The sequence below is a fragment of the Monodelphis domestica genome, chromosome X (assembly GCF_027887165.1).
Source record: "Monodelphis domestica isolate mMonDom1 chromosome X, mMonDom1.pri, whole genome shotgun sequence".
Lineage (NCBI taxonomy): Eukaryota > Metazoa > Chordata > Mammalia > Didelphimorphia > Didelphidae > Monodelphis > Monodelphis domestica.
This window is the reverse complement of record NC_077235.1, coordinates 3,734,436-3,753,713: the sequence shown is the minus strand read 5'-3', so window position 1 is coordinate 3,753,713 and position 19,278 is coordinate 3,734,436. Positions and strand designations below refer to the sequence as shown.

The 19,278-nt window shown below is 55.1% G+C and overlaps 1 protein-coding gene across 1 annotated transcript in view; it reads right to left on the bottom strand.

The window, feature by feature from the left end:
- Positions 1-19,278, bottom strand: part of DGKK (diacylglycerol kinase kappa) — a 138,353-nt gene that overhangs the window by 22,181 nt on the left and 96,894 nt on the right. The window contains exons 5-15 of the mRNA XM_056809327.1: positions 18,678-18,810; positions 18,199-18,305; positions 17,937-18,062; positions 16,990-17,092; positions 10,533-10,695; positions 9,381-9,489; positions 8,647-8,786; positions 8,028-8,085; positions 5,053-5,335; positions 3,109-3,208; positions 1,584-1,691 (exon numbers count right to left, since the gene is read on the bottom strand). Coding sequence (XP_056665305.1) covers positions 1,584-1,691; positions 3,109-3,208; positions 5,053-5,335; positions 8,028-8,085; positions 8,647-8,786; positions 9,381-9,489; positions 10,533-10,695; positions 16,990-17,092; positions 17,937-18,062; positions 18,199-18,305; positions 18,678-18,810 — 1,430 coding nt within the window. The remainder of the gene's footprint in view (positions 1-1,583; positions 1,692-3,108; positions 3,209-5,052; positions 5,336-8,027; positions 8,086-8,646; positions 8,787-9,380; positions 9,490-10,532; positions 10,696-16,989; positions 17,093-17,936; positions 18,063-18,198; positions 18,306-18,677; positions 18,811-19,278) is intronic.

Sequence of the window (19,278 nt, the reverse complement as noted above, 5' to 3'; positions counted from 1 at the left end):
AGGAAGCGGGCATGCCTCTTCAGGATTCCCATTTCTATTTAGGGCACTCATCAGCCTGCCAGAGAGAGGGAGGGCAGCTCTACTGGCAGGTGGGCATCTGGGTACAGATCCCTGGAGGTGTAGGAGGGCTTCCTTCCCCAAGAGGGAAAATTGGCACAGAACAGGCAGGCCACTGGAGGGACCCAAGAACATTCCCTGAAGGGGAAGCTCTTCTCATTTGTAAAGCAAAGGCCAGGGAGGTTCCTCTGAGGGGGCACAGCCTCCAAGGGTAGCTGCCACCAGGCAGGAGGATCTCTGTAATGACTGGGAGGGCCAGTGGAGTGACCAAGTCTTGGACCAGGGGCCTTTCCACTTAAGTCCCTCCAGGAGCTCACAGTCCACAGTGCTTCCATCACTTTGGGGCTGCCTCCACAATGCCATTCATTGGAGAGTGAGGAAAGACATGGCAGCATGGATTCTACTTACTATGTCCTGCCTATAAGGTGCCCCTGAGCTGAGGAGGAAGCGCAGGGGCCAAAGTTAGAGGTCTCCATGGCGTCGTTAGGCAACATTGCTCCCAACTATTGGTACTGTGGGTTGAAGGGGCAACGAGGGAAGAGATGCTTGCAATGTGCCCACATGCCAGCAGAATGGGCCCCAGACAGCTGAGGCTGGCACACTGCCTTTCTGCCAGAGGATTTAAGGAGGCTGACCCAAAGGTGGGGTTTGCATATTTGTACCAGCCCAGTCACAGACAATGAGAAAGAAGATGGGGAGCAGGAGATGCTTTGGGAGCCTCTATCAGTCTGGGATGGCAGCCTTGAGAGCTGGGGCCAGAGAAGCAAAGGAGCAAAGTCATGACCAGGCCCAACCTCAATACTTGTGTGAATGGTATCTAACGGCTGAGTTCCCTTCTAGCTGCCAGACCCTGGCGTCAAAGGCGTCAAGGCTTCAGCATGTCACATCCCAGACTCATTTCTGATCACAAGACTGCTTTGGGAGAAGGCTGCCATTGACTCTTTTTCATATCGATCGATGCTGAGCTTGCCAAGAGAACCGAGAGGAGAGTTTAGGGACTTAGTTACTGCAGAATCAAGAGAGGTTTGGCTGGACACAATTCAGGTCCCTTCCAATTCTGACACTTTCAGACTTGACCATAATGCACACGAAGGGCCCAAGCAGACACCCAGTGGATTGGGCGATGGTGGCAACTGGAACCCTAACAGGGCCACCTGGAGCTAGACCAGGTAGGAGCCTGTCCCCAAAGGCAAGTGAGTGCTTTTCTAGTGTGGGACTAGGACCCAAGAAGTCACCTTGACCACTGCTCTGCAGAAACACTAATGGCTTCCCCAGCTCTGTGCCCTCCTTGGCCCTGGGAAATGGCCCCCCTTGATCCGGGGCATTGCCCAAGGGCTTGTCCAGCACCTGGCAGGTGCCTTTTCTCTAATCCCTGGACACCAAAGCTCAAGCTCCACGTTGTGTTATCCTCTGGGAAAGGAAGAGGCAACATGAGCCAAAGAAACAAATGGGCCAAGGGCAAACCCAGATGTCTGAAAGGTGCTAACCAAGGGAGTCTGTAGGGGGCGTGCCTCTCTCGAACATACCTGCACTTCTTGGGGTGTTCATCCCTCTTGTTGTTAAATTCCAGAGAAATCTTCGCATCCAGCCCAATGCCAAAATAATTGTTCATGACGCACTTTTCTGAGAATTGGCTAAAATCAACAGATGAGGACAAAAGGATGGAGATGAGTGTGCCAACTGGACAGGAGCTCTCACTACCACTGCCTTCGCTGAGGGACCTCCCAGGGTCAGACCACATGTGCATTCCAGAGAGGCGGAGAATAAATGGCTTAAGGGCAACCACCAGGGTGAGCCCAGAGCACTGGGGACTTACAAAGACCCCCAGCTGGCAGAGAGAGCTGCACAGCTCCAGGAGGTAGGCTTCACTTGAGGTTGGAATCCTGCTACAAAGATGCCTTGCCTTGCCAGGTGGGCTTGGAGTCCTGGGTCCTGGGCCCCAATCCTGGCTACCCGGGTGACTTTGGGCACAGTGCTTTCTCCTTCATGGGCCAAGCCCCTCTTGGGCTTCCTTTCAAAAATGAGGGCGGTGGCTAAGGTCCCTTCCAGCTCCAATGCTGCTCTGATTTCGTTCCCCCTCCAAGACCCTTGGGGGAGCGTAGCTAGTGGGATCCTCCCCACAGACTCCAAACTACAGAGCTGGGCCTGCTGCCCCCTCAGGGAGAGTAGCTCATCAGGCCCACTAGCTGGGCAGACTTTTGTCTGGCCTGCATGAAGAAGCAGTGACCATGGGGGGGGGGGAGAGAAGGCCAGAGGAGGTTTGCCAAATAGGCAGCTTTCTGGGCCTCCAGGCTGCTTCCATACACATAGGGACATGTGAGCCTGCCTACACTTTGAGCAAAGACACGTAAGCTCACTAGTCAGGCCCACAGGGCCCCTGACAGAGAATGGACTCAGGCAATAAAGAGGGGAGACACCTGGATTGGACTTGGAATCAGACAACCTGAGTTTGAACTCTAATTCTGCTACTGGATGCCTGTGTGGCCTGTGGCAAGTCACCTCCTCTCCTGTGGCCTCAGTTACCCCATTTGTAAAATGAGGAGGGAGTCAGCCTTGAAGAGCTTGAGGTTCCCTTTCCAATCCCAACTCAATGCTCCTACTGTGAGCATGTGTGAAGAACAGTATCTTCATTCAGTTCAGAGCTGGAGAGCCAGGGCTCTGCAGGGCCCAGGGGTTTTCTCCTTAGCCCCTTCTACACCGCTCAGAGTAGGATGGGAGGCCTTCCTCACTGCTGCCCAGACCCTCCTCTGATGCCTAGAAATGCAAGATGTTTTGGCCTCGCCCGAGGCAATCTAAAGGGGCCATGAAAATAGCCAAGGCCCCTGGCACCTCTGGGCTTTGCTATGGGCACAAAGGGAGACGAGGGTGAGTGAATGACACAGCAGGGCACGGCGCCTCCCTGACTGTGGCACCTGGCCAGCTGACCTCCTGCCTGATGTGTCCAGCCTCTGACAGCTACTCACATTTGTCTCCTGGTATGTGGGTGAGTTCTTGCCTGGGAATGGGTGGGAAAACACGAGGCCACTGGAGGAAGAGCAGCCCGATACTTACATGGTGACGGGTTCCTCGGCAAAGTTGCTTGAGCTCGAGTCATCTGGTTGGTCCAGAAAGACAGACGATGTGGTGGAGGACACGGTGTCACGGCGAGAATCTGGCCAAAGAGATGCCACTGGTCAGGGCTCAGTTTACCCAGTGCTGAGCTTTGGGGTAATGCCTTCTTCGTCAGAGGCACCAGAATGTCCCTTTTGTCATCTCCACCCTCACTTAGCTTTCCCTATTACATTCTGCCAACTGCCCTGGGCCACCTTTGGGCCAAGGGGCCAGTAATCTGTGAGCATCATGGACCACTCTTTATCTAGCCTTCAGCCTGCTCCAACTGCAGGACAGGGGACAGCTGGAGAGGGAAGTTCTCTGAATGGGCTCCATTAGCTGGTTGGTTCAGTCTGTGCAAATCCTGTTTGCGATGGTAACCCCTCTTTCCCTGTGTGTCTTGTCCACAGTCCTCTGTGCGCCTGAATTGTCAGGTGACAGAGGGTGCAGAGATGAGTAAACGGGCCAACCAGGCAAGCGGCTCACATCTGGCCTTTCCCCAGTGCCTGCTGGGGTTCCCTATTGACCCCAGCCTCTTCTCAGGACCAGATGATGGCATCTTACAGCATGAAGTCTCAAAAAAAGTGGGAGGGGAACATCAGGTGAGAAAAGGGAGGGATGAGTTTCACCTTCCTCTCCCTGGACGCCCAGGTCCTAGGGCTTGTGCAGAGAAGAGAAGAGGGCAGGGCAGGACCCTTACTGAGGCTTTGGGACTCCTTGCTGATTTCCTCTGAGCTCTGCCCTTCAGAGAAGCCAAGTGTGAGCTCTACTATGCCTGCTCTAATATCAACTGCTATGCAGAAGGGGAGCGAGGAAGCCAGAGGAACCTGTTCCATTTGGGCCAAATAACCCAGGTTTGGGCCTCGGGGCCTGACTGCCAATGCTGGCTTGGCCTTGTCCTACTCATCGAGTAGCCTGGCTGCTCAGTGCCCATTGCTGGGCTCCTCCTGGTATCCGCCTCTGCTTCTCCCAAAGGGCTGGAACGCCAGTCCAGCTTGAGGTAGGGGGTTGGGCCCCCCAAACCAAGTCCTGGGCCTTCTGCTCATCTCTCCTTATATTCCTTCACACACGGGCGCTCGACAGTTCTCTCTGAGAACCAACGAAGCTACAAGCATTTGGTAAATGTCTACTGTGTGTCAGGCACTAACAGTCCACTGAGCTCTGTCCACAGTCATGTGCCTGACTCTCTTTCTCCACTCTGGTACCTTCTGAGGCTTTGGCAGGATCCCCCCTTCTGCACTAGGGGGCCCTCCCTCTGACTGACTGCCCTTCTTGGTGCTCTCTGCTGCTGAGCAACAGGGCCACACAATGTGTGAAGGGACTTTGCTCTTGACCCAGATCCCAAGATAGCAGGGGAAGATGGGTGTGGGTTAAGTGCCTTCTTTGCCTTCTCAGTCAGAGCTCCCCCAGAGGTGCCAACGGGCAGCCAAAGGGCCTGGAAGCCAACCTTTCAGACACTGAACCCCCGGCACTCGCCATGCCTGGTGCTGGCGGCTTCGACGGCCTTCTGAGCTTTGACCTGCTTTATATCCACGGCTTTGAGAACACAGTGAGGGCAGGAAGCAGCAGCCACCTCAAGGGGGGCAGTCGAGGAGCTGAGGGACCCTGCCTGGGAGCATCGCTACAACCCCACTGTGATCCTGGCTGGGCACATTGGAGAAGCTATTTAGGAGATCAGAAAACCAGAGGCAATGGCTACTGGGAGAGGATGAGCAGCAAGTCAGAGGAGTGCCTGGGAGGCGGGGAGGGGCTGGGGATCCCTGCTGCCATCCTTGGCCTGGTTGGGCACAGACTCAGTTTTTGGAGGCTTTTACCTAACAGTGAACAGTTGCTTTCCTCCAATCTCCCCCACCCCCATCACCTGGGCTTCAGATCTGTCCCAGCCCCCAGACCTAGACCCCTTACCTTGTTCTGCCTGTTCAATGACCTGCTTCAGGGCCTTCTTCAGGCTGTTAGCTCTCAGGACCATCTGATCCTTGGATCTGAAGGCTGGGGGCACCAAGCTGGAGGGCTGGCACACCTCTGCAGGGGCACCACCCACAGCTCCCCCCTCGAAGTCATCAGCATCGCCCTCCTCTTCTGCAGATGGAGCAGCCAATGGGGTGTTCTCCAGGTAGCCCACAGCAGCCTGTGGCTCCATCTCGAGCTCCCGAATGAGCATATCGGTTCTGTTGCTCACTGGGGTACACTGCAAGGGGCAAGAACAGGGTCACATCAGAGAGTGGCCCATGGAATGCCATGGCTCTGGGGAGGCCAGGGTGATGTAGAAAGGAGGGAGGGGGGGGGACAGACAGAGAGAGAGAGAGAGAGAGAGAGAGAGAGAGAGAGAGAGAGAGAGAGAGAGAGACCCACAGAGACAAAGAGAGACAAAGAGAAACAGGGAGATAGAGGAAGAGGAAGAAGGTAGAAAAGAAGAGGAGGAAGAAGAAGCTGCCAGAGATGAACAAGCCACCCCTGCATGCTCTGCTGCCCAGTGACCAACCTGTGCTAACAGGAAGTGAATGACAGGAAAAGGTTACAAGTATGTAGATGCGCGAGTAGATGAATGTGGACACACAGCATGCAGAGTGTCTGTATAGGATGAGTATGTAGATCGATTCTATGTGTGCACCTGCCATATGTTTACATACATGTGCATGTGACTGACACGCTGTCAGAGATGGGTCTCATAGATGGATGGGGTCCGTGTATTTGCCTTGTACCCACTGCTCACAGGGCTCAGGATTTGGGGTCTATACAGCTACTAGACAAAGCTACTCTAGGGGCAATGTACAATGTGATAGCATATCTGGCAGACACTTGGTATATTTATACATTTAAGTCCATCATACACGTGGGTGATGTGTCTCGGAGAAGGGGCCTGGAACCATCACAGAATCTCCAAGATGGCAGGACCTCAGCAACTACCTAGGCCAAACCTATCTACCAAAGAATCCACTCCAACTATAACATACCTGACACGTGATCATCTTGCCTCTGCTTGAAGACTTCCAAGGATGAGGAACTCACCACCTTTCAAGGCAGCCCCTTCCACTGTCATCAGGAAGTTTGTCCTTATTTCAAGTCAAAATGAGTTTCTTCATCTCTCTCCACCCTCCCCATGGCTCTTAGTTCTGCCCTCTGGGGCCAAGAGTACCAGTCCAATCCCTCTGCCCTTCAAACACTCTTCTCTAGAAGAAATACACCCCACTTCTTTAATCCATCCATTTTCACAATATGTGGACTTGAGCTCTGCCCCCCAAATCCAGGCTGCCCTCCTCTGGACACCCTCCAGTTTAAACCCTGGTGCCCAGAACTGAGCACAGTGCTCTAAGGGAAGTCTGACAAGGGTAGAGGCCAGTGGGATGATTGCCTTCCTGGTCCTGGAAGCTCCGCCCTTCTTAATGCAGCCCAAGATGGCAGTACCTGTTTTTGGCTGCTGGCTCAGTCCACTGATAATCCTCACTCCTTTTCTACACATGCCTTCCCCATGTTATACGGTAAGAATTGATTTTTTAGACCTCAATGCAGGACTTAACATTTACCCTTTGTGAATTTCATCTTACTAGATTCAGCCCAATGCTCCAGCTCAGCATGGCCCTCTAGGATCCTGCCTCACCATACAGGTACTTGATGTGTTAATGAGAGTGCAAACCTCTTATTTGCATGTAGTGTAATGCTGGTGTTCATGGGTGTAGTGTATGTGCACACGGTATGCCTTAGGACATACAGGAGTCCATTATCCATGGGAATGTCTGTGTCTGTTGCACACTACATATGCAAGGGGGTCCCTGCCACGTATACTATTGTGTGTAATATCTGAGCATGTGTAGACATGTAGGATGTGTATGTGGACAATGTGTGTGCAGACAGCATGCCAGCTTTAGTTGCCATTCTGAGCACAATGAGGTGTCCCCCCAAGCTCCACATCTAGGAGCCTACCCACAGAATGACTGGGAGCCCTTGCCTTCTTTCCCCACCCATGCATAATACACTGTGGTGGGATCTCTCAGAGGGCAGGTGCTCCCTACTGCCAGGTGACAGGGGTGTCAAACTTGCCCACCCTCTGTGCACTTAGCCATGCTTGGGTTCCCAGCTGTGACTGCCCTTGCAGCAACTCCCTTCCCCCCAAGCCCATTGTCACCACTCCACCATGTTCTCCTTGGGTCTGCTCACAAGTAAGTCCCAAAGCCAAGGCTGCTCCCACCTGCCTCTGCCTCCTGGCCTATCTGCCACCTTGGCCCCAGCCTCAGAGGACTCAAAGTTTCTTGGAGCTGGGAGTTACCACCACGCAGCCCGGATTCCCAAGGAGAATTGTGCCTGGAAGGTACCCCAGAGGAAGACCAAGCTTAAGCACTGATTTCTTTGAGGCCCAGCTTCCTGGATTCCTTTACGCCAAGCCTGATTTCTGGGAGTCTCAGATGGTAGGAACATGCGAATAGCAGCCCCAGTGCCACCCTCACTCCCATTTCCATTGGCACAAAAAAAGAAAACAATCCCTAGAAGCTCCTTTGGCGGCAGGCCCCAGTATTCCAAGGCCAGGCGTCAAAGAATGCCAAAGGCTTTGGGGCCTGGTTAGCTCAGGAGGCAGGTTTTCCTCCCTCCCTCCTTCCTCTCCTCCACCTCTCAGCATCACACAGGCTAGGTTTCGGCCTTCTCTTGGAGGCATGGCAGCAGCGATCGGCAGCTGAGCCCTCGGGAGGCTGGCAGCCCTGGGGCTCCCATAGTGTCCTAGTGACCATGGCCATGCAGGCTGGCTCCTCGGCTCCTTGTGCTGGCTAGGAAGTCATCTGTCCCTGGAGACGGTAGCCTCTGCCATGTAAATTTAGCTCCCTCCCACCTTCCTTTCTGGTTCTGCTCATGCCCCCTCATAAAGAGAAGCTGTGGGACTGAGCTCTCACCTGGCCAGCCCTGCGTGTGAGCACTCCTCCAGGGGCCTCCCAGGTCATGACGCTCCATCTGAAGGGAAGGCAGAATTGGGTGTTGGTGGCTATACCGAATGGAGAATGAGACTGGCCAGATGGCATAGCCCTTGACTTTGCCAACGGGTCAGCTTGTTGGGGGCAGGGCAAGGTCACACAGCTGGGCAGTCTTGGGGACTTGGCCAGGCCCATTTCCCACAATTCAGTGGGCCCAGGAGGGACAAGTGATATCTGTCAGTGCCCTGATAATTCTATGGTTGGGGCTCCCTTTGCCTCTCTTCTCTCCTGGTGAGGAATTTGCAGAGGCAGCAGAGGGAAGCTCTTCTGGCCATCCACCCCCCATCTCTTCCCATCCCCACTACTCCTAGGCTCAACCCAAAAGGCACCCACTGCTTGCTGGACCCCAAGGTTACAGTGAGGCTCCTCTCTCCTTCCAGGAACTCAGGAGCAGCGATGATCTAGAATCTCTCAGGGTCCGCGGGATGTGGTTTGGAGGAGGGACTCCTCACCAGGTGGCTACCCAGCCTGGCCTCTTAAGGAGGCAGGGGGCTGGAGAATGGCCCCTGATGGGACAGAGATCAGGGAGGGGGCAGTATACCTGTCCAGCATCTTGGTGGTGGCTCGCTCCATCTTCTCCAGGATCTGCAGGAGCTGAGTATCGTCATCACACAGGCTGCCCCAGCCGAGCACACGGGCCAGATCGTTGCCAGTTCCCAGGGGCAGGACCCCAAGTTGGCACTGCAGCAGAAAGGAAACCTGTACTAGAGGCAGCCCCTAGAGGAAGCCGGTCTCTTAGGGAGGAACAGGGGCCTCAACTGCATTTTGATCTCAGCATCTCCAGCACTTAATGAACTGCCACATGTACAAAAATTCTGGGGGATTGTTTCTCGGATGGATGGATGGATGGATGGATGGATGGATGGATGGATGGATGGATAGAAGGCCTGGCTCAGGGTTGGCACGCTAGTGATTGGGGTGGGAGGACAAGCTCCCTGTCCTGGGGGTCTCTCCCTCCAGAGCTTCTCCACTATGTCATCCCTCAGTTTCCCAGACTGGAGCCCCTTTCCTGGGAGCAAAGGCCAGAGGGTTACCATTTTGCTCTCCTGCCAACTCCTTGCCTTCTCCTGCTCACAACTGGCCAAGTGGGCAAGGGGCCAGCTGTGGGCCTGAGGTGGGAATCTACATCCCTGTTAGTATGAGGTCAAAGCAAGTGAGGAAGCAGGTCAGAGGTGAAAATGTTCACCCCTGAAGCGGAGCTTTGTCCCCCCTCCCCGCCTGGGACCAAAGAGTGCCCATCCACCAGCCTTTGGCCAAGCCCAGGCCTCTGCTCACCTGTTTGTGTAATCCAAGAGTGTCAATTTCAGAGAGAACCCAGCCCACACTGCCATCTCCACCGCACACTAGAATCCGGAAGGTGGAGAACCTTTGGAACAGACGGAGCCTAGCACAGGGGAGACAATGAGAAACAGCAGATGCTCAAATAAGGAGCAGGAGGCAGGCACCCCTCCTGGAAAGTACCCCTCTGGCTGACCTCAGCCACTACTGGTTGGCTGTCTATCCTGGCTCGACTCATTCTACCTAGGTGGCAGCAAGTGCCAGTGGTCACGATGCCCTTTCAGGGCCAAATAAATATCGGCTTAGCAATGGGGAGCTGGAGGGGAGGGACAGAGATGGTGAAGTCAGTGACACTCGTGTCTGAGCCTGTTCTATGGCCAAGGGCCTGTCCCAAAGGGGCTGAGGCCATCATTATCCCCATTTTACAGAAGAGGAAACTGAGGCTCTGAGATGAGAAGCCACTTGCCCAGGTTGAAAGTGCCTAAGGCAGGGCTTCCTGCCCTCAAAGCCAGCTCTCTAGCGTAGAAGAAATCTTGACCAGTTTCTAGTTCCCAGCCCGCAAGCCAGTGCCTGAGGGGTCACACCTCCCCATCACGTTTCAGCACCGACCCCACAGTCCTTGCCAGTCAACCGGGACATCAGAACCTAGGCTAGACTAGAAAGCCACTGAGTGTACCCTGTAATGCCCATCAGGAGATCCAGGGGGCAGGGGTGTGGGCAGAACTCTGGAAATCCATTTCAGGTTCATCAGTGGCAGGGCCCTGAGCCTGTCCTGCTGGGCAGAAAGCATGGGGGCTCTCATTCGGCTGTTTCTGTCAAGTTCCTCCCCTTCTCTGGGCCTCAGTGTCCTCATCTGTCCAATGAGGCCACTAGACTCCATGACTTTTAAGAAGTGCTGCTGGCTCTTAAACGAGAAGACTTCTGGGGCTACCAGCTGGGTCCCAGCCATGTCCCGGGGCTCCTGATGCTAGTCCTCAGACTAACAGAAGCCAAGCATTGGCTAAGTCTCCTGGCTTGGCCCAGATGAGCTTGATTTGCTCCATGATGCCATGACCAAAGACAGGCCAAGGGTCCTATTGTCTCCTAAGCTCCAGATGGGAGTGCCCAAAGGGAGGAAGCTGCCTTTCTCCCATGACTGAGCTCACTTACCCCAGGTGAGGCCCCCCATTCATCAGGTCAAACACCTGAGCTGGATTCAGGAACTGTTTGAATTTGCGCAGGAAGCGGACGCCCTGGTTGTCGCCACTCTTGGAATTGACAAAAGCCAGGAGAGGGCTGGAGCAGGAGCCTGGGCAAGAGGCCTTCCAGAACCCTGGTGAGAGGGGGTGAGAACATTAGGGGTCAGCCACGTCAACATGCCTTAAGTCCCCCCATCTGGACTGCAGGAGAGAAGGGGAAAGCTAGGCCTGAGGTGGCAAGGGCTGGCATGATACACCCACATGGGGTGATGGCATCTCCAGCCATGTCCTGGGGCTTCAGACTGACAGAATCAAAGCACTGGCATCAGACCCCAAGCCTGGACTGCCCGGATGCCATAAGGCATTCTCTGAGCGTTGCCTGTCTGCCACTATGGCTGGCAGAGGAGGCAGCCACAGTTCCCCAGGAAGGAGGTAGAGAGGATTGACGCAATGTCTCTGGTAGGTGGGCCCCCTCCTTTTCCTTCTGGGGGAGTGAAGGAGGGGATCCCCTGGGGGCCCCACAGATGGGGCATGAGGGATGGCAGGCCAGAAACAAGTCCAAACACCAGAAATTCCCAGCCAGGGCTCTGCTACAATGAACACAGGGGTGCCAGTTAGGGGAGAGAGGCCAAAACACCAGAAGAAAAATACACAAAAAATGCTTTGGAAACTGAAGGAGAGATACACTGAAACAGATGATGCTAAGATGTGCCCTCCCCCCTGGTCTCAAGCTGCATTCCTCTCTCTGTCTCTGTCTTCACATACCTGCCAACCAGAGCATTTTTAGCTCCCTGCCTGTGTGCCCACCTTGTGGCCCGAGGCCCTTTGCTCATGCTGCTCCCCCTGCTTAGTATGTCCTCCTCGGCCTCTAGCTCTTCTCCTTGTGCCAATGCTGAGCATTCTTTTCAGGACGCCCTCTCCTCTCTGAGCTCCCCGAGCACCAATGGAGAGAGAGCCCAGGGCCCGTGACTGGCACCTCTCCTTCCTTCATCAATCCTCTTCCTCCTCTCCTGAGAGCAAAACTCCCACATGGAACCCAGCTATTGGAGCCACTCCAAGAATCCTCCTCAGAGGACAAGCTAGCTCACTCCTGCCTCACTCTACTCTAGCTTCTGGGCCTCCTCAAGGATTGGCTCCACCAATCACTGCTGCCTTGGGGCCCCCACACACTTCACCAGTGGGAGCTTTTCTAGCAAGGCCTTGTGGCCTCCACTGTCCCTCCAGGTCTGTCTCACACTGCTCTCCTCTGTGCTTCAGGGAAACTGGGTGACGTCTGGGCTTTCCTGCCTCCATTTTTGGCTTGAGCTCTTACTAACGCTGGAATGCTTCCCCTCTTAGCTTATGGAATCAGAATTGACTTAGAAGACCACTTGTAAGAGCTACTCATCACATCTGGGGATGGTACAAGCCTAGGAAGGCTGACTAAAATCCAGGGGGCTCTGGAGACAAAGTGATCTGGAGAGCTTGGAATGCTTAGCTGAAGCCAGCAGGCCCTATATTTTGGTTAACCCCACCCATGACAATGCCCCCAAATACCCAAAGATAGACTGGGGAAGGTCTGGCTTGAAAAAAGATCAGAGGGTTTGAGTAGACCACAAGCTCCATAGGAATCAGCTATGGGCTTCAAGTTGTTTTGGAAGCCCATGCAGTCTTAGCTTACATAGTGGTGTTCAGGCCATAGACATATGTGATGATTCCACTGTACTCTTCTGGTGTTCTGGCCTGTGCTTCAAACTGGGGGCTGCAGGTCTTAATAGTGTCACCAGAGGAGCCCTGGAAAGAGCAGACTTGAGGAGGTGGGGGTGATGCCTGACATCTGTCTTCAAGTATTGTTCTGCTTGGCCCCACTGGGCAGAAGCTGGAGCAGCGGGGGACAGTGGGAGGAAAGGAGAACTACTCGCATGAATGAGGATTCTTACAGGAAATAGGAAATCTGCGGGCTTTCTCTCCTGCCTCAGCTTCCCTTATCTGCCTGTTGTCTCCTGCCAGTAGAATGGAAGCTCCTAGAGGGCAGCACACCCCTGTCCTGTAGCTTAGAGCCCTGAGTCTCTTCTGCCCTTTGTGGCCATCTCCGAGGGGCACCATTACTTTCTTACAACGTGGCTTCTGAGCAACCTTATCATGCCACCCAAACCTTTGTCTCCAAAGCAACCAACGAACTCTCAACTTTTGGCTTTTGGCGCCACTGACCTGACTGCCCTCCTCCCTGTGATCTTCTCTCCTCTCCAGGTTTTCCAGACACTGCTCTTTCTATCCCTTTCCCCTGCTGCTCCATAACCACTTGGCTCTACCCCCGGCCCTCTTCTCTTCTCTGGGGTCTCCTCTGCTCCTGGGCCCAAATGACCAGCTCCGTGCTGATGATTCTCAAATCCACCTTTCCTGCCCCATCTCTTGAACTGGATGCCCAGAACTGATTACTCACCCCCCCCCCCCCTCCCAACTTGCCTCTTACTGTCCAAGCCCCCCCCCCCCCCCCGGCCTTATGAGCTGGGTGTCAACATATCCGATCTGTAGCCAAGGCCTATTTCTTTCTCCTTTGACCCAGCCACCCGGCTTGTGCAGATCTTCATCACCTCATGCCTGGACTATTTCAATAGCTGCTGGGGGGGGGGTCTGCCTGTCTCAAGCGTCTCCCCTTGTCAGTCCATCCTCCATTAAGCTACAAAAGTGATTTCCCCAAAGCTTAGATCTGACCACATCATCCGCTGGGAAGTGTCTGAGGCCAGATTTGAACCTAGGACCTCCCATCTCCAGGCCTGGCTCTCCATCCACTGAGCCACCCAGCTGCCCCTCTCCTCATACACTTTTCAATCCAGGGAAACACTGGTCTCTTGCCTGCTGCATGGCATTATCTCTGACTGTCCTGGAATGCTCTCCCTCCTCTGCCTAGCAAGGCCTAAGAGCCAGCTAAGATCTCCCCTCCTCCAGGAAGCCTCTTCATTCTAGTGCCCTCCTTCTGTCTGAGGCTTGCCCCATTAGACTGTGAGCTCCTAAAGAGCAGGGGCTGCCTCTCCAGTCCCCCACACACAGTAGGTTTCTTGGCTATCCCGGGGACACGGAGAGGCAGTCTGGCCTGACCCCAAGCAATGGCAAGAGACTCAAGGAAGGAAGAGAGGAGACCCGGCTCCTTTGGGAGGGTTTGCCAGGCTCCTGGTTCCCATGTGGAGGGGGACGAAGCCAGCTCACCCTGGCCAGGAGGCGGTTTATCTGGAAAGGCCTGAGCTGGAGCCCCTGGACCTGGGGGTGGCCGAAGCCAGCACGAGGACAAGGCCAGAGGAAGCCAAGGCCCTTTGGGGGAGGTTCTCCAGAAAAGCCCATTTGCCAGCCGGTCCCAGCTCTCCACCCACTGAGCTCCGGCCTGCTGCAGCGGCTTGGACTCCAGGACCATGGACAGATCCGGATGCCCAGGGGCAGCTTCCAGGTCTTCCATTTCTGCTCAGCAAGTGCATCTGGGTGCCTACACATGGGCCTCTGGCACTCAGCAGCTCTGCACAGGACACACCTGCGGATCACGCCCTCCTCCGGCCTCTGCCCTGCCGCTGTGGGAAGCGGACCCACCATGCACGCACGCATGCACGCACGCACTGGCCCGAGCTGGGCAGTGAGCCTCATTGTGGAGTCGCATGAACCAGTCCTGCCCCGCTGGGAATTCTGGGTGGCAGAGCCGGCCAGAAAGCGAAAGTGCCTGCAGAGGAAGGAGATTCACCCGGACAGGGTGCAACTGCCCCTCCCTCCCTCCCCCAGTAATGAGCAACAACAGCTAGATCACCAGAGAGCTACGAAAGGAGGCAGCAGGGCCAGATGGAGCCAGAGAGCACTGGGAGGGGAGGCGGGGCCCTGGGGTTCCCAGAACCTTGGAGGCCCAGTCCTGCCTCCTGAGCCTAAAAATCCAAGGAGCAGAGCACCACCCCCTTCCCCACTGGGCCTCCAGAAATTCTCCTGCCACCCCCTCCGTCTCCCCCTCTTGTATCTGCCTCCAAATAGACTCATAGCTCTCCCATCATAAAATAAAAATAATGAAAGGATAATGCACACGTCTTCCTTGGACCCTATTCTCCCTCTCTCTCCCTCCTTGTCTCTCCCTTCCTCATTATCTCTCCCTTCCTCATTATCTCTCCCTCCCTCTGTCTCTCTCCCTCTCTCATTATCTCTCTCCTCCCTCCACCTCTCTCTCCTTCCCTCCCTCCCTCTCTGTTTCTCTCTCTCCTCCCTCCCTCTGTCTCTGCTTCTCCCCTCTCTCCCTCCTTTCTGCCACCTTCCCTCCCTCCCTCTCTCTGTCTGTGTCTCCTCCTGTCCCTGTTTATCTGTCTCCTTTTCTCTCCTCTCACCATCCCCCCAAGCTACTCAGAAGAACAGGGTAAACTTGCTGCCTCCACTATCCCTCCTACTAGGCTATGGAGGGTCCGTGAGGGTTGTCTCAGGCCCCAGCCTCCTTAGCTTTTGCTCCTTGTTCCCCCTTGAAGCCCTGGGCCTGACACTGGCTCAGCTCCCTCCCTATCCCTTGCATCTCTCCCTGCCCTACTACCCAAAGACTACATCTTTGCCCTTGGGCCTCTGTAGCTCCCTCTGGTATCTCCTTCCAGGGTCCCCAGCAGCCCATCTCCAGGGCCGATTTCTAGGTCTCCTCCACCCCTGCCCTCTAGGCCACATCCCTAGAACCAAAGTCACCAGCTTTAGGCATCTGTCTGTTAAGAGCATCCTGGCCTACAGGGCTGGGGGCCTGCTAGCTCACAAGTCCTTTTCTTCCATTTTCCATCCCTTTTCTATCCCTGCTGCTGCCTCAGACTAAACTCCACCCCCCACCCCCACCCCAACCTGGTCCTCTGCATATGCCTCCAAGCTTCCTAGGCTGGAGAAGGTACTTACTCTGAATGAATGAATGAATGAATGAATGAATGAGTCTCCTCTGGGGCTCTTCCCTGTACAGTTCTAAAAGCCAATGCAGCTGAGTTGGAGCAGGGCAGGGGACTGAGGCCCTCTCCCCAGCCTCCTTCCGGCGCTGGGAGGACCCAGCAGCCTTCAAGTGGCAGCTACAATGCCCTCTCCTCTGCGGATTGGTGCACCATCGCCAACTTAGACTGCATTGTCTCACTGTGCCAGGACTCCCCCTAAGCCTGGCAGCTCTTTGAAGGCAGGGACCCTCCTTTGCCTTTGATGGGACTGACGACAATGACAACAACAACGATCCCTGAGGCTTGGCACACAGTAGGAGCTTAATAAAGCCTCTGAATTGACGGTTCTCCAGGACTAACTCAGATTCTCTCCCCAGGAATCACTGCCAAGCTACTCAGCCCTATCTGGTCCTTGGGCAAGGCAAGGCTGGCTCCCAAGCAGAAGCCTTTCTGGAGATTCCTGTTAGGTCCTACATGGCCCTGCCACGTGAATCTTGTGCATGGGGGCCCTCACCCAGGCTGGCCCATTTGACACTCAAGATACCCCACCTCATCCTGGGGGGCACCTCTCTATCAGCTCAGATGCAGCATGGCCAGGGCTCGGCCCACTTTGGCATCTCCCAGACCCAGAGCACAGAAGGCACTTAATAACCATTTGGACAAGCCGGTTAGTAGACTTGACATCTCCCCGGGAAAGCGAGGGTTGGGCCACAGCCGCAATCTAGGTCTTGGGGCAGGTGGCTTGAGCTTTCTGGATCTGGCCCTCATCAGGCGAAAGTTCTCCTTCTTAAACAAGGGAAAGAAGTGCCTGGAAAGAATCAGTCAATCATCCTGGATTTTGGAAGGACGCCCTAGACAGAGTGAATTAGCCTGAGGATTAGCCCATGTTTAGCAGAGAGCCATTTATATGCTCTCATGTCTGGGAACCGTGAGGGCGAGAGCCAAGTCGGATGAGTGAGAAACAATATCTCTGGGACTGCTGAGAAGGGAGCTGGGCCTGCCTTCCTCAACCCAGAGAGCCAGAGAGAACCAGGGGCTCCTGTTTGGCCAGGTGGGACTGCCTAAAGGCAACAAAAACAGGACCAAGAGCCTTTGTTCTGGGACAGGTGGCAGGAAGCTCACCCCCTCTCTCACCTTGCCCCAGCCTGCTGAGTGGGAGGCCAATGACCTCTTAGTAAGGAAGGAAAGGGGGAAGAATCACTGGTTTTTCTAGTACTCTGGAGTTTCCAGGCAGACTCCTCCGGCAAGAATTCTAGGGAAACTGAGGCATCAGTGCCAATACTGGGGGCTGTGGCATTCTGGGCACTTACCCCAGGTTCTAACCAGGAGGCCAGGGCAGGATGTCAGCCTCTCATCCACGTAGGCCTCCCCTTCCATATCTCTGGCATTCAGTTCCTTCCTGGTTAGAGGGGTGCCCACTTGGCTCCACAAACAAGCCCAGGGCTGTGATCTGAGTTTCAATCCTTGTTCCTTCCCATCTGCCTCTTCGTGCCGCCCCCCAGCCCTGGCGACCCCATGGCCCTCGAGGCTACTCACCATCTGAGTCCATGCAGTTCAGAACTGTTGGTGGGAGGATGGATACCCTGTACTGTCCCAGGGGGCATTTCTTGGAAAATTGGTCTCTGCAGGCACCATGAATCTGAAATGATCAAGCAGGGAGAGAGGAGTGAGGGACACCTGCCATGAGGAGGTTCCCCAAGTTAGATTCAAGGGTCTTTGAGCCTACACTTCCAATCTCCCTTCCCTTTGTTGGCATCATTCCCATTTCCTTGGCATCAAGCACTTGGTCCCTTTGCTAATGACCATGGGATGTGGGTGTTATGAAGATTCCCAGTTTACAGATGAGGAAACTGAGCCTGAGAGAAGTCAAATGGCTTGCCTGGGGTCATATAGTCAGAAAGTGACCAAGGTAGGATTTGAACTCAGGTCTTGCTGACTCTTTCCAGCAGTCTAGCTAGTAAATCCCACTACCTGCTCTGAAAAGTTTTGGAAGCCTCCAAGTCCAAGGGGGTAGATCCTAGGTTGTAACCCTGGGGCAGGCTGATGATGGAATCAGGGGGAAGAGGCTGCCATCACTTGTACCTACCACTTGCCTCAGAACCTAGCACAAGAGCAGTTGTCCTCCTTTCCCCACTAGGTCCAATGTAGAAACTCCTAAGCCAGCTGTAGGACAGTGAAAACACGCTTGACTTCATGGCCTGAGGACTTGGGTTCAAATCCTGACTGCCACTAACCACTTGGTTGACCTTGGAAAACAGCCAACTTGCATGGGGCTCAGTTTCTCCTCTTGTAGAATGAGCTGGTTGAGAGAAATGTTGGGTCCCACTGGCCCACCCAGTTCCTGAGCTCGGATCCTCTGACCCTGATCATGATAGGTGCATCGAGATGGGTGCTGTGGTTTTGTATGATGAGCTGTCGGGCAGCCACTTGGCCACCAAGTCTGCCCCCAGCAGTGATCCCACAAAGGGGGGACCAGGTCTTACCACGGCCTTGCACCAGAGGCATTTGTAATCTTGCAGTCTGCGGACACTGCCACACATGCGGTCACACGAAGCACAGCGGGCATTGACAGGCAGGTTCCCTTCCAGCCACTGATGGGGCATCGCCACCTGCATGGGAGAAGTGGGACAGAACACAGGGGTGGGGGTGGAGATGAGCAAGGAGGACCCCAGGCAGGACAATGGGCCACTGAGGCACAGGAGGAGGCCCAGCTCTGGCCCCACACTGCTCCTCTTGTGCACTTACCCCATCTTCGTCTTCAATGATGTCATTGCCTATGGTGGCCAGGGTGGTCCATTTGCAGGTGGAGCTGGCTCGCACAGCGCACCGCTTGTGAACTTTGAATTTACACACTGCAAGAGAAGCCCCAGGATGTGTGAGTGGGGGAGGGAGGTGGGAAAGGTGGGACATCCTCCCCGCCCTCCTGCCTCCCCTTTTGGCCCAGACCACCCAGGGCCCAGGATCTTCAGGGAGGCAAATCAAATCCACAGCCACTTGATGGGAAGCTGGAAAAAGGTAGGGTCTGGCCTGGGCCTGGGCCTCCTGCTGCCCCATACCCTGTCTTGGCTGCATGTGGAGTGGAGGTGAGCACTTGGCACTAATCTATCTGGTCTCTGCCCTTATGGCCCTGGTGACGTCTGTGGGAGCTGAAGGGGTGCCCCCCCACTGCTCAGGGATGCTGGCTCTCCCATTCCCACCCCCAAACTCAAGCGGGCACTGGGTACCTTCACAGGACAGGCCGTGGGAGGTGACCCCTGAGAGGGCTTCCCGGCAGACATTGCAGAAAGTGGGGCGGGCGTGAGAGCAGGTGTACCAGTTATGAGTGCTGGAGAAGTGATCTGTGGTCACCTGGAAATGCTGTAAAACAAGAGGTCCTGCATACTTCTAGAAGACACCACGTGGACAGACGCGATGTGCCTGCCACCTGGGCCCCAGCGTGGCCTCCAAGGCCTGGCCAGCTGCCGTGGGCCCAATGCCTGATGATGCTCAAAGGCTTTCACTGTCCAAGGAGACCAAAGGCCAGGGGAGAGGAAGAATCAAGGGGCCTTTCCCCATCAAGGTTCCTGGCCCCCTGAACCGGATCTGGGCCCACTACTCTCTGGTGATCTCATCAGACCCCCTGACTCCCAAGGTTCTCTCTCTGGCTCTGGTTCTCTCCATCCTGCCCTGTACCACCACTGGCCCTCAGGACATGCTCCTCTCAAGCTTCTTCTCTTGCCCTTCTGTCCCCTCTCCCTGGCTCTCCCTGATTCAAGCAGTCAGGGGCCTAGTTCTTGAGCCAGAGGGCCCAAGACAAACACTTAGGACACGCTGTCTGCAGCCCCT